Source organism: Dermacentor variabilis, chromosome 3, assembly GCF_050947875.1.
Source record: "Dermacentor variabilis isolate Ectoservices chromosome 3, ASM5094787v1, whole genome shotgun sequence".
NCBI classification, from domain to species: Eukaryota; Metazoa; Arthropoda; class Arachnida; order Ixodida; family Ixodidae; genus Dermacentor; species Dermacentor variabilis.
The window spans coordinates 43344100-43367267 of NC_134570.1; the positions used below are offsets into that span (position 1 = coordinate 43344100).

Here is a 23168-nt window from a genome sequence, read left to right on the forward strand (position 1 = left end):
CAGGGAAAAAAACAATTGCCTGATTGCCTTACAAAAAGACGCGCACTGTTTATGGACAATTTCGACAAATGTGTGCAACTTGTGCATTGCCAGGCACCTATGAACGACTGAATCAGTGACGTAGCCACGGGAGGGAGGCTACCGGGCTTCAGACCAGCCCCCCCTCCACCCGAAATGTTTTCGGCCGGCGCCCTGCTCCCTTTTATGCCTGACATGTTGCCTATGAACAAAGGCGCACATCCTTCGAAAGCCCGTCCCAGACAAGCAAAACATGGTACAGGCCTTTAGGCCAACGGTGAGCTTGCTGAAGGTAATAGTTGTGCTATTATGCACCAAGCACGGAAAACTTAGCATGGAATACTGGAACCTTAGCGCCCCCCTTCGACAAAAATCCCGGCAATGCGCATGGATGCACTGCAAGAGGCCAGTCTTACTTGCATATGTTTGACCATAGTTTGTGCCGCTCATATGTGTAGCTGTAGTGATAACAGTGACAGCACTTGTGCAATCCAGCCAATTAGTGAACAAGCCGCTGCTTCCCGAAGGACTGCAGTGAAGTTGTAGACGACTGATTTATTATCGTTTTCCATGTCGCACTCTGGCTTAAAGAGTGGTTTCATGACTGCATCGAGAACTGCTCAATCAGTTCATTCTGTTCGGCTTCTTCTCTCTTCATTGCATTCAGCTGTATTCTCAATCTGGAAGCAATCAAGGAAGGACAATAAAAATGTAGCAATGTGTGGCGTGTCAGAAAATGAGAAAAATACCTGAGCTATGGTCAGCACAACTTTAAACGCTAAGTGTGCTTCGAAGCTGCGTCACTGTTTCCATAAGGCGACCAAATTAAACTGCGCAGTACTGATACTATAGATAGTCCTCTCCGCTCACATTTTGACTGATTGACGATGGAATTTGCCGCAAATAGAAGAGCCTGGGTTCATTTTCTCTTTAGCGGGACACACCGTCTGGAATCGATCCCCCGACCTCTATCGTGATCGGCTTCGTCCACTGGCGCGCAAATTCAGGCAATGGCACTTTAGCTGACACAGTCGCAAAGATGCCAAATTAGAAGCTCGTGCGTAATTCATTTGCTCTATGGTATCTATGACGATCGCCTAAGAGGAATAATAATGGCAAAACAACGAATCCAAGCGACAGGTGGGCTTCGCGCACGCGACCGACGACCCTAGGCACCCGTTTCACGCAATAGAGGGCTGCCGTGGATGTTTAAATAGTCGTCTGCAGTGTATATCAGTTTACGCTCAAACCTTTCTAGCTCTATCTTCTTCTCCAGCACGAGCGCTTGAAGCTGCTGCTGTTGCGTTTCGCGGTCTTTCACGACAGACTTCAGCAGGTTTCGGGACCCAATAGCCTGCAACGCGGAAGGCATAAAATAATACCTCACTCTTTCCAACAGCGTGAGCTCTCACCTTCAGTTTTTCTTGTTCGACTTCCGCTGCCAGTTTATCCGATATTGTGATGTACTTATCCACGACGGACTGAAATTCGGTCATTCCTGGAGAGAGAGAGATCGATTATATGTCAACGTACCAGTCGATTTAAGTCTACGAGTCGATTAAAAAAATCGAAATCAGATAAACGTCTCACTCTCAATGAATTTGTGGCAGTCATCCTTGAGCTCCTGCGTTTCTCTGATAGCATCTGGATCCGCGATGCGAATTTTGTTGAGTTCGTCAACGTAAAGACCTGCTCGCGAGAACACCTCGTTAGCCATTTGTAAACAGTACTGTTACTGTGGTTACAGGTGTGTTCGATAACTTTAGCGAATTTTAGCCGGGGTTAGTCGCAAGCTATCTGTTACAATTGTAAGTTTGTAATAATATTACAACTTAAGAACAATAACAACCTGTGTTTTTGATCCTATTGAGTCTTTTACTTTTTTCAAGAATTTGCGTTAATTATCTGCAGTGACGTCACAAAACTTATTTGCGCACTTTCTAGACGTTTCGAATAGGCCATGGACTTGCGATCTTTCCAAATATGGCGGTTGATCGCAACTTCGTAACTTTTGTCTTACGATCATTCGCGACGAAGTTCCTTCGTTCGCCAGGAACTTCGCTTGCTGCTGGCTTGTGGTCATCAACTGTCCGCGCTAGTATGTGCATGTGAATAGGATCAATGAGGAATATTGGCCGACAAAAGAGACTGGATATTCGAAATACACAACCATCGGCGAAGCGAAAATGTCTGCGTTAGGACAGCTGGGTGTTACGCAGTTGTTGGTTGTCACCGATCCCCGAGCGAGGCGAAAGGCGAACTTCAGCCGCGCCGAAATCGACGCGTTGGTCTCGGGATACAAGACGTACAGACCTCTGATTGAGCGGAGATGTACGGGCGGCTCCAAAGACAGAAATCAAGCTTGGGACTTGATAACCAAGTCCCTGTTCGCTGTTTCTGGTGTTCGCCGGACAGCGGCAGAAGTCAGAAAGAAATGGGCGGACTTGAAGTCATTAAGCAAAAAAGGTAAGATATTTCTGATTTTTTGGCAGAGAAGCGTGGACGCGAAAAGTACGCTTGCTCGATCTCATCGTTTCCGATCTATGAACAAACCGCGCGCGCGTCGTCTGTCGACAGGGTGGCTTTTTTCTTTCTTTCTTTCTTTTTTTTTTTTCAGGAACAACGTCAGTTGTTAAGTCATTTCAAGTTTCGGTTAAGCTAGGTAAACGAGCACAGTACCAAAAGGCGCATGCATGTGGTGGTTGTCGGAACACATATGTTTATATATGTTGAGCAAGATTAATACGCGGTCGAAAACGCTTGCCTCAAATCAATTTGTCAAACAATGTCAGCTTACATTTGCTATTATATATAAATATATATTAGTGCTGGTTGAAATGTACTATTTGTTGTGTTGAGCAAGAGCAATAATTTACAGATTAGTTTTTATCTCGTGTGCAGTGCACTCAAGGGTAATTGGTGAAAGCGTGTGGACCAAGTGCAGTCGCTGTTGCCACGCATTTGTAATTGCATTATTTGATACCGTTTTTCTTTTATCTAGAAGGCATAAAAAGTCTAATGCATCCGTTTTTTCGTACCCAGCTGATCCCTGTGCCTTTTTGCCTTAATGGGAAACTGTCATCCCCGTAAATGCTGTGTGAATCCTCCGTGCCCTTGTGTGCAACTGACACATCTTTTAGGCAGGCAGTTTGAGTTTTACTCAATGTGCAGCTTTTCAATGATATGCCTATGCCATTTGGTGATTGTTTTATCACAAATCACTAATGCACTATCAATGTGTAACAGGACCTAGTTGCAGCAGGCAGCCAAAAACTGAGTACATCGAACCATTCCCTGCGCTGCCAATTTTCAGTTATATTTATTTATTTTGTATGTTTGTTTGTTTATTAATTGAGTTTAACGTCCTAAAGCAGCACAGGGTCCATGAGAGATGCTGTAATGTAAGGCTCCAAACTAATTTCCACGTTAATGCTTGTAGATTTGGGTGCACTCTAAAGAAAAACTTAAAGGATGCTTAAGCTTCGCCTTTAAGAGTGGAACATGATAGCATTCAAAGATCCCTGACTGCTTCCCACGCTTCCCAGCAACTGCAGCTTATGTAACCGTAATGTTTACCAAGAATGCTGGCAGCAAATACTATGCGCGAGGGCGAGCTTTCAGGTAGAAATGTGGCCTCTTGTGTGGGCCGATCCCAGAGGTTGTGCACAGCTGCCCGAAAAAATTACATAATTTTCAGGTTTCTGTTACTGTTTCACACTGTTAATATTTAAGTCTGAGAAGATTTAACATAAAAGGCATGTGCTGTCGGTGTTTTGTTTCGTGACTTTTGTTTGTGGGCTGTCATTCTCAAAATTCCAAGGAGTAACTTTGTCGAGAATGTAAGACAAGGTATGAGCAACTTTAGTGATAGAATGGTGGGTCGATTTAACCCACATATGCTGCATGTCACATGGCAAGGCATGACATACACATATAATACTCTGCTGACCCTGACACAGGATTTTCTGCAACACCGGGCCCGTAACGGAAGTTGCTCAGTATTTATCCATAGCCTTCCAGTGCAGTGCTCCTCATAGCCAATGTGCATTGAATGCAGAAGACCGAACTGTTAACATTATTTTCCTTCTTGAAAGTGTGTGTTCTTTCACTGAATTTGCAGGCGCCAACTGTGGTGTTACTGCTGGGAACCTTCTTGCTGAGGCTTCATTATTCAATAATCTCAACGAATTTGTAATAGGGATGCCCATCGAAGATTGCTTGCTCGGCAGCAGCACAGAAGCCCCAAGTAGCACAGGTGCTCTCTCTTGGTCATCTCATTGCTGGCCGATTCGAGAAAACATGTAGAGCTTTCCTTTGACACTGTGGCCGATATTGCTGCTGATTTGCGCTGATTTTGTACTTGTGAACAGGCAACTAGCCCCGAGGAAATACTGTCACAATTTATGACGATGCCCATTTTAGAATTTCAAGGTGGATTTGCTACCCATCTTTCAATTTTGTACTCTTTCTGGTTTCCCACCCGTATCAAGATTTGCCTGTTTACAATTCCAGTAATGTAACCTACCAATGTGACTTATGCTTAACTTCTCTTCGGTGTCTGTTTAATAAACACTTTTTTAAATCTTTCATTCATGGCTTCCGAAATCGAGGGCCGGGTGGGGACAAACACACTCACAGGTTCTATTGCAGGGAGGCACTGCCCTCTCCCCCACTTCAGCCCTGAGGGCAGACCCTCCCCCTTTAATATAGCAAATTAATCCTTGGCCTCACAATAACAAAAAAAGTTTGTGTAGGTAAAATGAGCCCCAGTTCCTGCCTCCACACTCAAGATACACTTCCGCAGTGCCTGCTTTTATACTCTGACAGCATGTAGCCTGAGGGAAGCAACTTGGGGTAGCCTATCTGTGATGTCACTTTTCTGAAGAAATTGGTGGACATCTTCACTAATCTTTCTCGGCTTACGGCTTCTATCACGCCCTCCCCTCTATGCACACAGACACACTGACGGGTCATGCTTCTATCTGTCCATCTTGTCACACTAGCAAAAGTCAAGCTTGCCTAGCACTAAAGCACTGGCACTGTGCTGCAAGATGTGAAACTAAGTGAACAGATGTTCTGCTAGTACTGCATGAAGATCGCTGATGGCCATTATGCAGCCATCATCAAAGCCTGTTCATGTTCACAAGGCACAGGCACAGTTACTGTGACACTGTTACTGTTCAGGCCTTTTTTACTAATGTTCTGGGAAAGGATTAGCACAAGAAACTAACTGATAACTGGAGCAGAAAAATTTTTCAGCTTTGTGCCGGTGGAGGGGGGGGGGTACTAAGAGGGGCAGTTGATTACGCTAAGACATAAAAGGCTCATGTGTGCAGTAATGAGAAAGAGTAATGGGAAAGACCTCACATTCTTGTCCTCTACATGTTCATAAGTAGCAGCACCATACAGTGGAATTTTTCTAGTCCAGTCGTCATTCGCCAGGGCTAACCTTTTTTCCAGACAATTACCTGCATTGCAAGAGATGACATGCGTCTTTTGCCACAGTGACTCCAATATAGTTGTTCTTAAAGCTAAACATTTTGAAAGAATTGCCTGTCTGGTTGGGTTAATTACTTGTGACCTTCAAATGGCTCAAACAAAGAAATAAGTTTTATTTTCCCGACATTTCGGAACCAACTCTGTTTCTTCTTCAGGGGGAATGAGGACGGTGATGTCAAGGTGCAACATTTTAAGCTTTCATGGTTGAGGTGGGGAAGAGCAGGTGGGTGGGAGGTGGGGAAGAGGCTGGGCTTGGTTTGAGGTGATTAACACTTTTCTTTCTTGCTTTTCTTTTTGCTTGGTCTTGGTTGTTAGAACTTCGGTTTCTTCGAAGGAATTTCAGGCTCCATTCTGAGTGTTAGGCTAGGGGGTTTTGCTGTCATTCTTTTAAGCTTTCATGGCTGAGGTGAGGAGGAGGGGGTGTGTGAGGGGTACAGGCACAGTCCAAGGCTGTTTACACTTTTTTTTTTTGGCTGTGCTTAAACCGTGGATATAAACTGATGGCAGGTTACCTTTGGATAGGTTAAAGCTGTTTCTGGTGCTTTGTATATACCATGATTGTAACAGTTGTTTTTGTTGGTTGGTCTGGGTTAGAATTTCGGTTTCGTCATAGGTAATTTTATTGTCTGCATGTTCTCAGTGTTCGGCTAGGAGGTTTTGCTGTCTGGAGAACATTCTGACATCATTCTTGTGTTGCTTAATTCTTTCAGTTCAGTTTTTCGCGTCGCCAATGTATGCTGCCTGACAGTGGGAACATTTGCTTTTATAGACAACCTCTTTAGCTCTCTCTCCTGGTGCATGGTCCTTGGGTTTAGGTGGAAAATGGTTTATTATGTTGATCGGTTTGGGCGTAACCTTTATGCCTTCTTTTTTTAAAATTCTGCTGATGGCTTTACCGGTACCTTTAATGTAGGGGAGAGATATTCATTTCCTGGAACATGGAGAGATTGAGGGCTGCCTTTGAAGTTAGTTTCTTTTTTGCTGTGGGATTGCTTTTCGTATGAAGCGGTTTGGGTAGCCATTCTTTCAGAGTTTGGTGAAGACAGTTTTTCTTTCTTTTCTTCTTTTAGATTCCGAAGTGCAATGCATTTGGCCTCTTTTTATAAAGTATTTACTACTGATGCTTTGTGGCTTGCAGGGTGATTTGAATTATAGTTTAGGTAATGGCCTGAATGAGTTGGTTTCCAGTAGACTGAGAAACTTAGAGGTTCTCCTGTTCGGTTAATCCTTACATCAAGGAAAGGAAGGGATCCATTTTTTACGTGTTCACAAATGAACTGAATGTCTGCTTCAATGGAGTTTAGATGGCTGAGCAGATTGGTGACTTGCGATGTATTTATAACGCAGAAACAATCGTTGACATTTCTGAGGAAGACTCAGATTTTATCAAGCATGCTAAGGGCTCTCTCTTCAATGTTTCTTATAGTGATGTTGGTTATGGTCAGTGAGATTGGAGCCCCGAGTGGTGCTCCGTTTATCTGCCTGTAGTTTTCACTTTTATTGGAAAAATGCGTGTTTGATAGGCAAAGTTTGATTAGGTGACATGTTTCATCTACACTCAAGGGGGTACTCTCGTATATGGTGCTGTCTTGTTCTAGGGCTTCTCCAGTCATGGCTACAGCAAGCTGTGTGGGTATGCTGGTGAACAGTGATACCACGTCAAACAAGACTAGGCGTTTATCGTCCTCTAGTCATAGCTTTGATGTCAGCCCAATGAGGTCCTCTGCATTATCTAACTGAGTCGTCATCTTCTTGGTTAGTAGTGAAATAATCCGGTGTAGGTACTTGGGACAGTGATTGCATTGGTGAGCGTGTGATGTCTACTAGTGGCCATAGGGGGGGGACTCCAGATTTGTGAATCTTGGGGAGACCATAGAATGCTGGGGCCAACCCGTTGTTCGAAGAAACCGAAATTCTAACAACCGAGACCAACCAATAAAAACTACTGTTACAGTCATGGCACATACAAAACACCAGAAACAGCTTAAACTGTTCCAAATGAAACCTGCCATCAGTTTATATTCACGGTTTAAGCGCAGCCAAAAAATGAAAGTGTCAACCACCTTGGACTGTGCCTCCACCCCCATCCACCCGCTTCATCCCACCTCGACCATGAAAGCTTAAAAGAGTGATCTCTAGACAGCAAAGCCCCCTAGCTGGACTCTCAGAATGGACTGTGAAATTCCTTCGAAGAAACTTAAATTCTAATGACCGAGACCAATCAACAAAACAGACAGACCATGCCCAGCCTCCTCCCCACCCCCACCTAGCCCCTCTTCACCGCCTCAACTATGAAAGCTTAGAATGTTGTGCCTCGACATCACCACCACCACTGCCTCTGAAGAAGAAACCGAGTTCGTTCTGAAATATTGGGGAAATAAACTTGTTTTTTGGTTGTAGCCACTTGAAAGTCATGATATAGTTGAGCTGGTTGAAGTTTTTCCCATGCTTTTCCTCCTTACTTTTGCAGTTTGACAGCCTGTATTTTATTACATTGGTTTGAAGTGTCACAGATGAATGCAGCTGACAAAGTTGCTCAAATTGGACCTTTTGTCATTGCCAGTGCTGCGCTGGCAATGACAAAAGGGCCAATCTGAGCAACTTTGTCAACTGCATTCACCTGTGACACTTGAACACGCTGATAGTTTCTTAGTGCGAATTTTTGCTTAATGTATGCTGTTGCAGTTTGTTCTTTTTGTCTTTCCTGCAGGAACTGAAGAGCCGAGCGATAACTTGAATTCTAATGCAGATGTCAAGGCAGGTATGCACTTTTGTGTTACCATTACACAAAAGACATGGCTGTCTCTTGTGTTATTACAAGAAACACATAATTTATGTAGAACAATACTGCACATACTATCAGTACAACACACTTATGACAATACCAGCAGAAGTTGAAGTTCAGTTGAAGGCCTTCATCGTAAGGTGAAGTTGCATCTGAACTGTCATAATGACTGCTCTACATGAATGTGTATACACTTGAATAAGCGATGTGTTCTGTTCTTTTTTTCTCTGCTATGCTTACAAGTAACTTTGTGAATAAGAATGTCTTATAAGGAGGCTAAGTTTAAGCACTATGTATGTGAACCTGTACCCTAGCATTGAATAATCCATCTAGTGTAGGTTTACCTGTGAACAATAAAAGCTTGATTTTAGCTTTTAAGAAAAATATAAGTGAAGTGGTATCCTATGAACTAGCGCACTAAAGCAGTCTATATAATTCACATATTTGCACCTGGTTCTTCTGCACATAAAACTTGATTATGTTGTGAAGCACACCCAGTCACTTCAGGAGTTTGAAAAGCAGTATAAATTTCTTCTGTATGTAATCATGCCACAGCTAAATAAGTACTTGAACAAATCTGACTTAAATGAATGGAACATGGAGGCATTGTTTGTCCTTGGGGAACTTTGCTATTTCAGGGTTCGTTATAACCCATTTTTTTTTCGGAAGTGGGTTTTACAAAGGCGTATTTTGTTGTTTTGGTATGTTATGCAAGTAGTATGCTATCACTATGCATGGTTCTACCCATAGGCGAAAAGTTTAAATTTTTACGGAAATGGGGGGGGGGGGAGGAGGGAGTGGGGCTTGGCTGGCTTTCTGAACCCCATATATACAGGGTGTGCAGCATAACCTGAGCCAAACATTAAAAATATGCATATGCCAAGTAGCTGGACAGAAACAAGATAATGTTGTTTGCCGTTGCTTGGAGATAATCAGATGATTTTTTTTCCATTCTACCTAATTCGATAATTAGATGAAAAGTGTCAGTGAGAAATTGTAGAGCAACATGAAAAACACCTGATACAGCTTTCTGTTTCTTGATACGGTAAAAGTATTTTTCCAAGCGTGAAAGAAGCCTGTGAATACACGCAAAATTCCTCGAATGGCCAGTTGTGCGGCAATGTTTTCCAAAGTCACGCTGAGTTTTCCGAAGGGGGCTCGGGCACAGGAGCCCCACAATAGACGGCGCCTGTGGTTCTACCCACACAGTATAAGCCAAAGTGCCTGATTGTTGTGGTAGCATGTCATTACATCTGTTATTATGAGTAGAGAAGAATGATACTGTTCTTAACAGAGCAGGACAGCCGCATGCACGCAGTCTTGACTGGGTAAAAGAAATGCATGCCTGCCATATTTTACATATCCCCTGTTGCATTTCCTTCCCAGTTGCAGTGTTTGTGATTTTATACCAGTGAAAAGTTGCACCTGTTAAAGGGGCCCTGAGATACCACTGCCACCTTGGCACACCTTTCCCAGTGTAGGTGACTACACACTGACACAATTTCATAAAAAGCAAACCCCACATGAACATATAATACAAAAATTTTCTGCGCTAGACGAATAGTACAAAGAATACACAGCATTTTATACTGACGGTTCTAAAACACACTTTACGTCGGAAGTGCTGTAGTGCAAGATAAATGGGAAAAGGTAGTCAGGTTGCCTCAGTGCGCATCAATTTTCTCAGCCGAATGTTATGCCATTTCGGTGGCTGTATCAAAAATAGTTGAGATGAACATTCAAAACAGCATTATCTACACGGACTCGCTGAGTGCAATCACAGCACTGAAAGCCAGAAACATAAGGGAACCTTTAATGGGAAATATAATCCATAACATAATAACTGCTCAAACACAAGGACACGAAATTAAGCTCTGTTGGATACCAAGCCATCATGGAATTAGAGGCAACGAGAGAGCTGACGCGTGTGCTGCTCAAGCCTGCCATAAAAATGTCAGTACTGTAAATATACCCTATGCAGATCGCATGAAGTTAGTAAAAAATAAGTTTAAAGAAAAATGGCAGTGTACATGAAATAGCGAAGAAAATAAACTACATTTAGTAAAACCTCTTCTGGGAGAATGGAGATCATGCAGGCATCAGGAACGTTTTATAGAAGTAATTTTATGCCGCCTGCGCATCGGACACACACACCTAACACATAACTTTCATACTGACAAAACAAGACAAACCCTTATGTGAGAAATGTGGGGATGAACTCACTGTAAATCACATTTTATTCTCGTGCACACAACTCGAACGGCTAAGGAAAAAATATTTTAGTGTATTTTACAATGAATGCATTCCCTTCCATCCCAGTCTACTTTTAGGGGATAACCCACTTGTAGGAACTTCATCTGTTTTTAGTTTTTTGAAAGACGCAGCGATCCTAAACGAAATATAATATATCACAGAACTACTAATTCTAAAAATTCTTACCCAGTTTTTTCACGCATCTTATGATGCACCTCACCCATTTTCTCAGTCTTGAGAAGATGGCTGAAGTCTCCATTTGATTTGTTGGGCTCCTCAGATATCTTGTCCGGACAAGGACTTTTGCTGCAGATACCCAATTTTTTAAATAAATTATACCATGTGTTTGGCGCATGATAGCCTGAGTTGCTTATGCGCCATAAAACCCAATACAATACAATACTTTTTGGAAGAAAATGTTGCCGATCTGTAGATGAGGCTTTTGTGAGTGCACTTTCATGTCAAAAACAGTGAAAGATCACTTGCTCTCTCCATTTAAATGTCATCAACAGCTACGTCGCGAGCAGCCAGGCATGCCCAACAGGTATTGGCATATCTCATGACTGCGAGAATGTTCTTGTAATATTATATGCAATTGCTAATCTTGAGTTAAATAAATTAAAAGTATGTGCCTGCGATCTCAAAAAAAAAACAAAAATAAAGAAAAGGCATTTCATCTTTGCACTTCCAGGCGTCTACACACGCCAGTTGCGCGTAGTTGTGTCTGCTGTGTGTGGTCTCGGAGATCACACTGGCATGCTGGATAGCGTAGGTACAGTGGCAGCCATGGGGTGCTGCGATGAGCCCGTTTGTTGGCGAGACGCTCTGACAACCATATGCCCTGATTGGTCGCTGTAAGTGGTGTAGCTGCAGGTGCCCAAGCTCCCACCTCATGCCTGAACCGGAAGTAGCATTGTAAAGAAAAAAAGAAAAAGAAAGATGCCTGATTTCAGGCAGGGTGTTGCCCCCTTGCCATCCCCCCCGTGCCACTTCCAGCGCACCTTTTAATAGCGAGGCCATTTTATGATTAATTAGAAAAACGTTTCAGGGCCCCTTTAATATAAAGGCACCTTATCTTGGTATGGTGAATCGAATGTGCTAGTTTGTTGTTTCAAGATTCTCGGTGAAGAACATGTTGCCCATAGACTCAAGAAGCTGATGCACCTGGGGTTCTTCAGCGCCTGCAAAACTTTTTGTGGTGACTGTAGTTCTTCTGTCTGATTCTTTGTTCTTTCTTTCTTTCCTTCTTTCTCCAGAGCCTCCCAGCTCCCCAGGAGAGGTGTCCTGTGATAACAAGTAGGCATGCATTTTGCACATTGCACACTGGGCAAGCAAAGGGCCTTTTGACAATCTTGTAGTCTAAATTAGTGTTGCAATTTTTCAGATCAAATGATCCAGAGCCAGAACATGAAGGTAATGCTTTCCTTAGATTTGTTTTACCAATGTTCACACTTTTACTGGACCGATCGTTTCCCTCTCCAAATCATTTCATGGCTTCTTGTGTACTATGTGCCATGAATTTGTAGGCTGTTGTAGCAGTGGGGGTGGCCCATTGTTAATCTACTGGAAAAGATTAGGATATTTGACCAGGATCCACAACTCCACTCCTAAGCAAGTTCCAACTTTCCATTGACGCAGTGCAGCATAACTTTTGCCATGATCGTTGTACACTGTGAAGAATGTTAGAATGAATACCACATCTACTAGTATTTCCATTTGCTGCTACTATTTGATGAAAGTCAGGGAAAACACGGGGAAGGCAGGAGATGGAAATTCAAGATGATGAGCAAAAGGAGAACAAAGCGAAAGCAGGAGCCAACGTTTCGACAAGTGGCCTTGAAGAAGACAAGTCTACTCGTCGAAACGTTGGCTCCTGCTTTCACCTTGTTCTTGTTTTGCTGATATATTTGGTGAAAAGGTACTCAGACACCACACGAGAATTGGCAGCAGGTCGGTTCTGGCTACCAGATTCGTTCCGCTCAATGTCTTGTCTTATAGGGGCCCTAAACCACTTTTTAACGAAGTCAAGATATGCACTTGAAGTTAAAATAGACTATTTCAGAAATACTTCGCTGCTAAAAGTACTTCAATGCATTCAGCAGAAGTGGGCTTATTCGCAGTAAAATATCTCCTACGCAGTGCTTCCTCTCCTCCTTCAATGACTTGCACTGCGAAGGCTGTGATAGAGCGGGGCATGCCGACAAAGCTCCGCCTACTGAACGTCACGGTGGCGCTATTGTCAGCTATTGGCCAATAGCAGCCGCATATTGGAATCTGCCATATTACGAAATAAATCATCCAGAAAAGAGTGAGGAGCAGGCTTCTGTTGAAAAGAGAGCGTTTGAGAAAAAGGTGATCTTGCGCTCCGCTTGCGAGCGCCACGCACTGCGCATGGCTGCAAGATTTGGCTGAGATATTCACAGCAGTGTATGCTATCTGTGGACTGTGTTTTTTTTCACCAAGCCCGAGGGGTGGCTCAGGACGCCTTTAAACCTTTGATTTAGCTGTAGTCAGTGTCTGTTTTCCAGTGAATGAATTCTTTATATTGCCTATTAAAATGTGTCTATTGCTTATGGGATATATGAGTAATGTTTCTAGTATGACTTGTATTAAATTTTTATACTGAGCAATCTTGAAAATTTTATTCCTACAGATGAAGTTCCATGCACTAGCAGGTAAGCTGCCTCACTGTAATTTTTGCTACCCTTCTTCTGTTGAAGCAAACAAGCACTCCCAGCTTCTGTTACTTCACATGAACAGGTTGCGTGCAGTTTCATGCTCTCAGAATAAGATGGCAACCCTGCCTGCAACTTGGCCAATTTCATGCAAAATTTTTGGTTTAGTGCCACAGATATTTTAAGAACAGATTAACAGTTCTGATTTCTTGTTGCTGTACTGGGCAGGTCAACATGCCACATTTGTGAATGGTTTGCACTTTGCTGAAAATATGAAATTAAATGTTCTCACATTGAGTCTTGCTGATTGATTACTATTAGGCATCCTCACAAATCTGCTGCACAGATTCAGTCATAAACATGAGTTGTACATTCTGAACACTGTTATTCTGAAGAGAACAAACACAAGTTTAACCAAGGTATGAAGTTGTAATACACTACTGAGGAATGTGAAGCATATTATTATCATTGTCATCAGCTCATTTATGTCCACTGCAGGATGTAGGCTGCAGTGAATATAGTATACATAGAACAGTAGAGGATGTGAAAGGCTAGATGTCAGAGGTAATAAGGAACACAACTAATGAAAATCTGGTTGTTGCTGTGCATAACTAGGACAGTGACAAGTCAATTGTCAAAGCCACTTCGTATATGGAAAAGAAGCACGTATGACACTGCTGGTATCCTCTTGTGTCGGAACAAGAGCATGACCGTCAGGTATCAAGCAGTTGTAGTTGATGTTGTAGCTAGCCCTTGCTCTTTGACAGACACGGGCGTCTACTAGAAAGGGCTTATTTATTGTAACCTAATTGTTGACCCTTCATGGTCCTTCATTGTTCTAACAAAACACGCTAAGCTGTATGCCACACCCCTCAGACAGGCACTGTTTCGTGTTCACTCTTCCTAGTTTGCATGCCCACTTTCAAACAATCGCTTGCTTTTGTTTGCTTGCTTGAGTGACTTGAGTTCATCTGAGATGGTTTGAAGTGGTAACTTTAGCAACTGTAGTGACCTGCACCTTTGGAATGGCAGGCATGTCACACACTGGACAGAAAAAGCACAAGAAATAAACAGAGAAATGCAACTCCTTACTTTTGTCCATCTGCTGTGTCCCTCCACTTTGTGTCGGACGTGCCTGTCATTCAAGGTCAACTAGCCCAACTTGACATCCTGTTGAGCATTTCACCTTCGACCTTCGTCTGCACTATGCTGCACCTGCTTGATGAGGGTGGAGTAATATTATTCGCATTCACTGCTGTTCATGCTGTCGCACTGCATTGTTGTTTCAGGTCAACCCAGACAACTGAGCCAAGCTCACCAAGTGAAAGTGAGTCACGAGTGTGTTTACGCATGCCTTTCTTCTTTTATGCATTAGCATTTATCAGATCACCCACTGGCTCCGAAATTCAGGATGTCGATGTGTTTTGAGCAGTGAATGAAGAGTTGGGCTTGCAGCTTTAGGGTGGAGGAAAAAAATGACTCTAGGGGTCATGTGATGGAGCGGAGTCAGCACTGAAGAGGGAGTGAGCAGAGCGGATTAATAGGAATAGGAAGAGAAGGTGCTACGGTGGAGCAGTGGAACAACAGACAGTCATAAAATAATAGGTATGCGGTAGTGCTAAATGAAGCATTACAGTTGCTCAGGTGTAGCAAAGGGACCTTGCAAATTTTTCTGTAGAGCTTTTACTCGTTTCAAGGTGTTAAAACTAAAAAGATGTACGGTTGGCCACAAAGGTTTACGAGACACAGGTTTCATGACAAATATGAATTTCTGCCTTGTTAAGGCATGGCACTTCTAATTTCATGGATTGCTATGTCAGTCACATAGCAATCCATTAGTTGTTGTGTTTAGTGGAAATTTAGTTTTCTCACAAGTCCAGTTTCCTGCCGTAAGCTTTTTTGCCTAATCTGAAATACTGCTTTCAGATTTGTTACAGTAATTTTTTTTTTTCAAGAAGGGTTATTTCTTTATTTGCGCCGTTTTACAAGCAGCTGTATGTCAAGCAAATAACAAAACTTTGGCATTTCTATTCCCCTCTGCTAATTTTTTTCTCCTGCCAAATATTTTAACAGACTGAACTGATACTGTTGTTCTTTAGTGCCTCATTACTGTACTGAGGTTAACCGCCTTCATATTTGCGGTTTCAAACACTGTCCACCGCGGCCGAATTTTAGTGGGGGCGAAATGCAACAATGCCTGCGTCCCTGCATTGGGGGCGTGTTAAAGGGGCAGGCAACCGCTCAGAGCATGAATCGAGATAACCCTGCCGATGGAATGATTCTCTATCGTAGTGGCTAAAACGAGCTGTTTTTCTCATTAAATGTGGATTTATATTTTGATTTATCACTAAAAGTCGTGAAAAATGACCTTTGGTGCCCCACACGGCAAAAACATGAAGCTGCATACAAGGTTCACCACATGACCTTCTACAAGTGTATGCAGTTCCTGGTCTTTTTATTGCTATTGAAATGCAGTATACTTTTTGTTACTATAAGTTTTTCCTGACTTACAATGTGCAGATAAGCCTTCGTTTGTAGTGAGCGGGAAAGTGGTGCTGCCTTCGCCTTGGTTTTCGATTAGTTGGCTTGGCTCGTCTATCAACAGAACAACAATGACGGGGGCCAGCTAGCCATGACGTAGGCATGTACTTGGGGAAAAGAAACGCAGTACAAATATAAGAATGTCTGTACAACAATGTGATTGCATTGCACCAGCTTTTTATTTTCGAAAGTGGTTGAAAAGGTCAAAATGTAGGTGGTTAACCACAGTTACACTCACTCCTGTGAAAGCAGAATGATGGGCGACTTTTACAATTTGCGAGGCGCGCTTATCGACATTGCTCTCACTTCTCAGCATTGCTGAAGTGAGAGCAATGCTGAGAAGCTCAATGCTCTTACTTTTTGAAAGGCTGCTCAGATCGAAAAATTCTGCGTACTAAATATCCACACGCTTTTGTGAGTAACCGCTGCAGATGTCAACACTATCGAGAGTGAGCTTTGCATTGTGCCATAAAAAAAATACGTCCTTAAATATCAGTTGTCAGTCCCTTTAAAGGTCACCTCGTGATCAAAATTAATCTGAAGTCCCCCACTATGGCGTGCCTCATAATCATGGTTTTGACACATGGTTTTGACACATGGTTTTGACACATAATACCCCAGAATTCAATTAAATTCATGTGTGCGTGCAACCACTCAATTAAGGTGCCACAATAGAAAAGGCTTTCTCCTAGAAATACAGGTAGGTGACTCACTAAAAGGTGTTTGCACCTGATTATTCATAAAAGTAATTTAGTAAGGGTAAATCAAAGAATAAATCTTATATTATGACCTTCCTTTAGCTTGTGCTTTTTTCCTTTGCTTTGTTGAGAAAGAAGCCACGACAAAACACAGAACACAGATGTATAAGTCGGCTCCAATATCAACAGAGCTTGTCGTGTACACAGCAGAGCTGTGTACCCGACAAGCTCTGTTGATATTGGAGCCAACTTATACATCTGTGTTCAAAAATGATAGTAGCCCAATAGACCGAATGGTTTTGACCTGCTAAATCAAGTGTAAGGGATGGTTAGCGGAAATATGTCACTGCAAATAAGTTTTGTCCAGTGTTGCACAGGCTCTGTCAACTTTGGCGGTCATAAAATAGAGCGATAACAGGCGTAGTATAGTTGTGTTTGTACATCTTTCCGCTAACCACATCTTCCAGTGCTTCGGTATTTTGTGCTGCATTCACACCATAAGCTTAGTGTACTTGTGTCTTGTATGTATTGTGAGCACTGTCTGACAATATATAAATGTTTGCGCATTTCTTTCTGTTTTATGGCTGGTACTGATGTGGTCATATGCCTCATTACATTGTTTCTTTAAGGACAACTATTTGAAGTATCTGGAAGTCCCGACATGAAGAAGATGAGAGTGGGTCTGTACCTAAATTTAGTTAGGAATTTAGCTGTGCAGCCTTTTTTTTTACAAACTATAATTGTTGTTGTTAGCTTCCTTTCTTTATTTTGTATTTTTTTGTAAACATGCTACTTATAAAGCAAACAAGATGTAAGGACGGTGTACATACAATGAAGTGCAAATATACCCTGATCTGAAGTCGTAAAACTTAGTTCATTCAAATATTCTTGCATGTGACATTAGTAAATAAAATGAGTTATGCAGACACACAACCCTTTATTACCTCAAAGTGAACTTGATATGTATCTGTTATGTCACCAGCCTTATGAATGGAGATGTAAAATGTCAAATTATTCAAGAATGAAATTATTTGTGTGCACAGGAAGTGGCGTACTGGCATCCTTAACATCTGATAACATTGAAGCTACAGCTTAGACTGATTACCTGAGTTCGCACTCGACAATAGAAAGATGATGGTCTATGAAACAGAACAGAATCGTGCAGAATGAAGCCGGTGTTCTGAACAATTAGGCAGGCAACTCTGGTCGAAGTTGCATTCACTCATGCATTTTGTTTTCCGTAATGATAATGTCGTAATTTGGTAAATTTGCATCCCAACGACGGTGCTTCTTGGAGTTTGCTAATTTTCAGTCACACCCAATTCTTGCTGACGTAGCTTGGAGAAACCTAGAAAGACGTGAACAGCAGTTTGCTAGGCACTGTGCAGAACAACTATAGTGATTGATGTCCTTAACAAGGATCTGCTGGCAGTCTAGTTGATTCGACATGATTGCTTATGTGCACATTGGTAGGGCAGGATTTGACCTGTGTTCTTTTTAATGTTTGTTCGTTCGCATATTCTGTACAAGTTACGCAAGAGTAGTGCAAAAATACGCCTCGGCAGAGAGTGGCACTTCAACTTGTGTCCGTGCCTGTCTGCCCTACAGGTGGCGGAGACGAAGAAACGAGCGAGTTGCTGAAAACGCAAAAGGAGATACTTCATGTGCTCAAGCGGCTTGCTAAAGCGCAAGAAAGGCTCGTTCAACTGAAAGCCTGGAAGCATGGTGTGAAACTGACTGAACATGGTATTTCTTATGAGCACCAGAGTGCGGAACACAGCAGGAAAAATGGTCTCCAAGGGGCAACACCAGCTTCAACATCGTGACCTCCTTGTCGTTTTTTTTTTCTTTGACTTCTAGCTCCCATGGTACAAAGTTTGACTGTGCTTCATAGCGTAACATGATCTCATCTGTTGTATGGTGGCATGTATAGTAAATGTGAAAGGGCTGTAGTCGCCCATTTTAGTGATATCGCCTTTAGCAAATGCTGATTGGCTAAACAAGTGGGCAGTGGACCTGTAGCTCCAGTTAGGTGTTGCTCTGAATGCTGTCGTCAGGAAAAAAAGTATTGAAAGTGATCACTCATGTACAGTTCAGTTTCTTGCATAAACAGCTGCCTGCATGAAGTGTGACATGTTTGCAGCCTTTACAAAATTCACAGTGGAACATATAATTGTGGGTCTGACCAAAAGTAAAGTGAAATCTGTTACGGCACCATCTGTATTATTCAAAAAGAGACACATTTCTTTCACTTTTTTTGCTAATAAATGACATTTCCCTAGCTGAAAAATCTATCTGCTGTGAGCATGAGCTTGCGAGCTCGATTCCGAGGTGCGTTCTAATGGAGAAAAAATGCAGGAATGCTCATGTAGCTAGCATTTTGCACTATTCTGTCTATCATACTATGTGTTGCCTTAGATATTGAATACCATTAGTCAATCATTGTAGGCAAGAAATGCAGATAGCCAGAGTTTTGGGAAGGTAATGTATCAAACTAGGTTGATTTTGTGCTTCTCATTAGCTTCCCTTTTAAGATTCAATATTTGATTATTGCTTTTGATATGTGCGAGATTAATATATCCTCATTATGTGTTGTTTATTTCTGTGTAAAGCAAATATAAAGTTAATTATCCTAAAGAGGCTAATCTTTATGTGCAGTATTTCATGTTGTGGTATTGCTACCAGCAGGCTGTGACTAGTATGCAAATCGTACAGCTTTGGTCTGGATCATCACAGAGTACATAGCCACTGCTAAGAGTTGCATTGTTGTATCAGTGCCAGATTTTGTGCGACTTGGTTACAAAGCATGTTGGTTGTTCTTTTGCCTCTGAAAAGTGTTATCTTATTGTTTAATCTCTTGTGTTTGAGTTGAAAGCAGCATGCCTTATGTCTCAGCAATTGTGTGCCTAAACTCAGCATAGGTTGGCATGCAAGTTCAATCCTGCCCCTGCCAATTTTGTCTTCTGTCTAGCTGGGTCTCACACGGTTGGGAACAAAGGAAATTTCCTGCACCGTGGAATGGAAGCCAGCATGATTATTGTATTGTTCTGCAGCACACACAGCATACGGGACTTGTTGTGATGACTCAGTGCCTATGTAAATCTGCTGCTAAGCATGAGGTCACTCATTCGATCCCCGGCTGTGGTGATTGCTTTCCAGTTGAGGCAGAATGCAAAAATACACGTTTCGGTGTGCACTAAGAAATCCCAAGAGGTCAAAATTAATCCAGTGTTCGTCACTACAGCATCCCAAACTGTGACTCCTAGTCATTACATCCTCAAAATAAATTTTTAAACTTTATTTAACACAAGGTCACAAAGTGCAGCCACAGATCCACATAGAGAGTGGCAAGTCACTTGCCCAATCGGCAGAGCAGATTTCACCCGACGTCGAAGTGTATCCAGCAATATCTTGAGGATACCTGTATGACGTTTCCACTTGTCTCTTGTATCATTCAGCACTATGCAAGTTGTAGACATTCCGATCCTGATCCCCTGTATGCAGATAAATGACAGTTGTCTCACTGTGTTATGAACCACAATGAACACTGAGTTGCACTTTTTGCACTCTTACCTTTTTCATTTGAGACATCCTCTGTGGACAAGTCATGTGGTACCCACCGTGGTTGCTCAGTGGCTATGGTGTTGGGCTGCTGAGCACGAGGTCGCGGGATCGAATCCCGGCCACGGCGGCCGCATTTCGATGGGGGCGAAATGCGAAAACACCCGTGTGCTTAGATTTAGGTGCACGTTAAAGAACCCCAGGTGGTCAAAATTTCCGGAGTCCTCCACTACGGCGTGCCTCATAATCAGAAAGTGGTTTTGGCACGTAAAACCCCAAATATTATTATTATTATTATTATTATTATTATAAGTCATGTGGTGGCCTAGACTGCAACACTAATGGCTGCGATGCGGCAGTGGCCACTGGTTTAACGTGACATTTGGACACAGCTGTCCGAGTGTGACTTGGCTTTCTATTCCAAGCCTGTCCTTTGGGAGAAATGCATGGTATAAATGTCTAAAATATAGAGGTTTAAAACAACAGAAGGGGCACAAGTGTGTCCAAAACAAAGCCACCATGAAACAGTATGAAAAAAAAAAAAAAGCCTGCAATTGGCGTAATAGCACGCGGCCAATGAGATTTCATTCTTCAAAGGCCCAGTGGAAGAAAAACCCGTTACAGCACATATATGTTAAATGATAGTGCAGTATGCATAATCACTTCTTCCACCAGGCTTTCTCATTCTAGTGGTATGAATTCCTTACTGAAAGATCTCCGAAACTCAACTGTTACTCATTGCAATATTTGCACATAAGTGTTTCACAAGATGTATTAAGCATTCTATAGTAAATGCTATCTGCCAGCATTAACTTATGGGGCTGCAGTTTGGAGGATAGCTAAGAAACTTGAATGCAAGGCGTGCATACTGTGTGCACGATGCATGGGCATGAACAACAGCAAAAAAAAAAAAAGTGTTGTCCCTTAGTAAGCTGCTAAAGCACCATAAGCATTGTCACTGTCATGCTCAAATTTGCACTTTGTCATTGACATGTTAGATGCGATAAGTTGTGACAAATCACAGCACCAGTTGCACAAGGGATAAGACTTGTGGGAAAAGGTTTGTGCGAGAACTTGCTGTCTGCTTGTCCCAGATTTTACCTCTGTAATTTACATTTTAGTTCTGCAGCCATGGCATGGACAGTGACTGCGTAACTTCACTAGTCCAGTGTTGACTTGTTCGGTGGCATTTGTGATACTTTTTTATGTTGGTAGAGTTGCGTGTATGTACTGAACATTTTTTTTTCTCTGTCGCATCCTCATATAAGCTGTGCACATAGTTTGCACGCACACCCTTCACTTTCATCCCATTATAACACCTATTTATGCAGCGTATTTTAATGCCCATGCATGTTACGTCCATAGATCATGTATACAAATTTAAATATAGAAATAAAAGAATGGTTCTCCTCATTTCATTTACTTGGCTCTTCCAAGAAAACCATTTTGCATGCATGCTTTACGTATATGCCACTGTACGAGTCCAATTTTACAATTACCATGTCTACCTACCAAACATGGCAAAACAGTTCGGTTGTTGTCTATAAATAAATACTGATTTATTTATTGAGATGTTACAGCATTAAATAAATTTGTTTGATGCAAAAGCTCAGCTCAAAAAATTATATAGTTCCTTGCTCCATTGGGGAAAGCGAGGACTGGCAGTAAGATGAGGTGTGATGATGCTGTGATGACAATGTGGCAACATTCGACTACTGAGAATTGCATCTTCAATGGGCACATTTACAACAGGCCCAGGTATATTGCACTGCACTCAAGTTAATGCATTTACTGAACTGCTGAAGAATAGACAGCTGGGCTAGTTGGTAGATTTTCATACTGCTGAAGTGCAAGAAGAGACACAAGCTATGGCCAAGACTGGATGAGTGCTTTCTAAAGCTTAATTCTTTATTCAAAGCATAGAATAGGTATACAGGAGGTATGCCAAATGTTTACTGAACCATGTGTTACTCAATGTGCATGTTTTGCATTTTTTTTAAACCTTAGTGAAAGGTGCGCAGTATCTTGTAAAAATAATAATAAATAACAATAATAGTAGCATATTCTGTGACAGCACATCTAACAAGTGGGTGTGTGGGTGTGCCTGTGACTATGCGTGGGTGTGCCCGCTCAACAAAGAATAGCATTTCTGCGTGGGGATCACTCCCATAAGCAGTGTACCGGGCCAAAGGTAGCGAGTGTATTTTTCACCATGCACACATTGGTGTCAGATGAAACCGAGTTATTCCACGTGCCTGTTAAGCAACATGTTATCGCATTTAAAACACTAATGCAGAATATCCAGTAAAATAGAGGTTCATACGAAAGTGGAGGCTTGAAGCGAATCAGAGTAGTGGAACAAGGAATGTTGCTGAAGCCAACATTTCAACCAAGGCTTTTCTTCGGGTATTTGTCTTTGTCTTAATGCAGTACGAGTGTGATGCTGAAAAAAAAGTAATTGCTGCCACACACTCGGGGATAGTAATGTGCTAACGTACAGCTGCACTGGAGTAGTGAAACAAGTCCTGTCAGAGCGAACTTCAGCTTATACAAGCTATATATGCCAACGGCGAACATACAAGAAATGAAAAATAAATGTGTTCACAATGTACGTAGTATCATAGAATGTATGTTCAATATACCAGTATTTGTAGCCACATGTACAATTACATTTCAGTTTAGAAACATTACCGGGCGTGCCTTGAACAAGTAGTAGTTCTGTTTCGATGAACCAAGTCATTTTAGGAGCTCTCTGCGTGTTTTCAGAAAAAGATCTCACTTGCATTTGAAGGAAGTGTGAATCGCTAACGAGCGGTAGCGTGCCTTGCACGTACTGCGTACGGCAGCTGTGCGTGATTAACTCCTGTTCGCTCGACCACTCAACCACCCATTAGCTGGATCCTTCAATCAGCTGCGTAACATAAATTGATAAACGTGCTCGCTTACCCATCAACAACAGAGAAAGAATGTATTACATTAGTGAAAACACTCGGAAGATTTAGCTAGTATTGTGCATACAAAGGGCTTTGGGTACACAAGTACGTTTTATTGCGCTATTTTTCACGAACCGCATCAGCGTTTTTCACCGGCCTGAAACGGCGTCGACGCATGTCGAGGTGGGAGGCCACAAGCAGTTTC

At 42.2% G+C, this 23168-nt stretch overlaps 2 protein-coding genes across 9 annotated transcripts; one reads left to right on the forward strand and one right to left on the reverse strand.

Moving 5' to 3' along the window:
* Positions 1–553: 553 nt before the first annotated feature.
* On the reverse strand, positions 554–1764 carry IFT20 (intraflagellar transport 20). Its single transcript, XM_075684863.1, has 4 exons — positions 1609–1764; positions 1431–1516; positions 1269–1372; positions 554–698 (listed from the first exon to the last, which is right to left on the reverse strand). The coding sequence occupies exons 1-4, from the start codon at positions 1733–1735 to the stop codon at positions 617–619; spliced, it is 399 nt and encodes a 132-aa protein (XP_075540978.1). The 5' UTR covers positions 1736–1764; the 3' UTR covers positions 554–616.
* Positions 1765–1963: 199 nt separating this feature from the next.
* On the forward strand, positions 1964–21448 carry LOC142575469 (uncharacterized). Of its 8 annotated transcripts, none has more exons than XM_075684858.1 (9): positions 1965–2484; positions 4139–4273; positions 8228–8274; positions 11812–11851; positions 11940–11968; positions 13209–13230; positions 14520–14557; positions 17099–17149; positions 18078–18215. In XM_075684858.1, the coding sequence occupies exons 1-8, from the start codon at positions 2205–2207 to the stop codon at positions 17132–17134; spliced, it is 627 nt and encodes a 208-aa protein (XP_075540973.1). In that variant the 5' UTR covers positions 1965–2204; the 3' UTR covers positions 17135–17149; positions 18078–18215. The 8 variants fall into 8 exon arrangements, with proteins under 8 accessions (XP_075540974.1, XP_075540972.1, XP_075540973.1 ...); XM_075684852.1 differs by having other exon boundaries at positions 1967–2484; positions 8228–8278; positions 18078–21448; XM_075684859.1 differs by lacking the exon at positions 17099–17149 and having other exon boundaries at positions 1964–2484; positions 18078–18246.
* The last annotated feature ends 1720 nt before the right edge of the window (positions 21449–23168 follow it).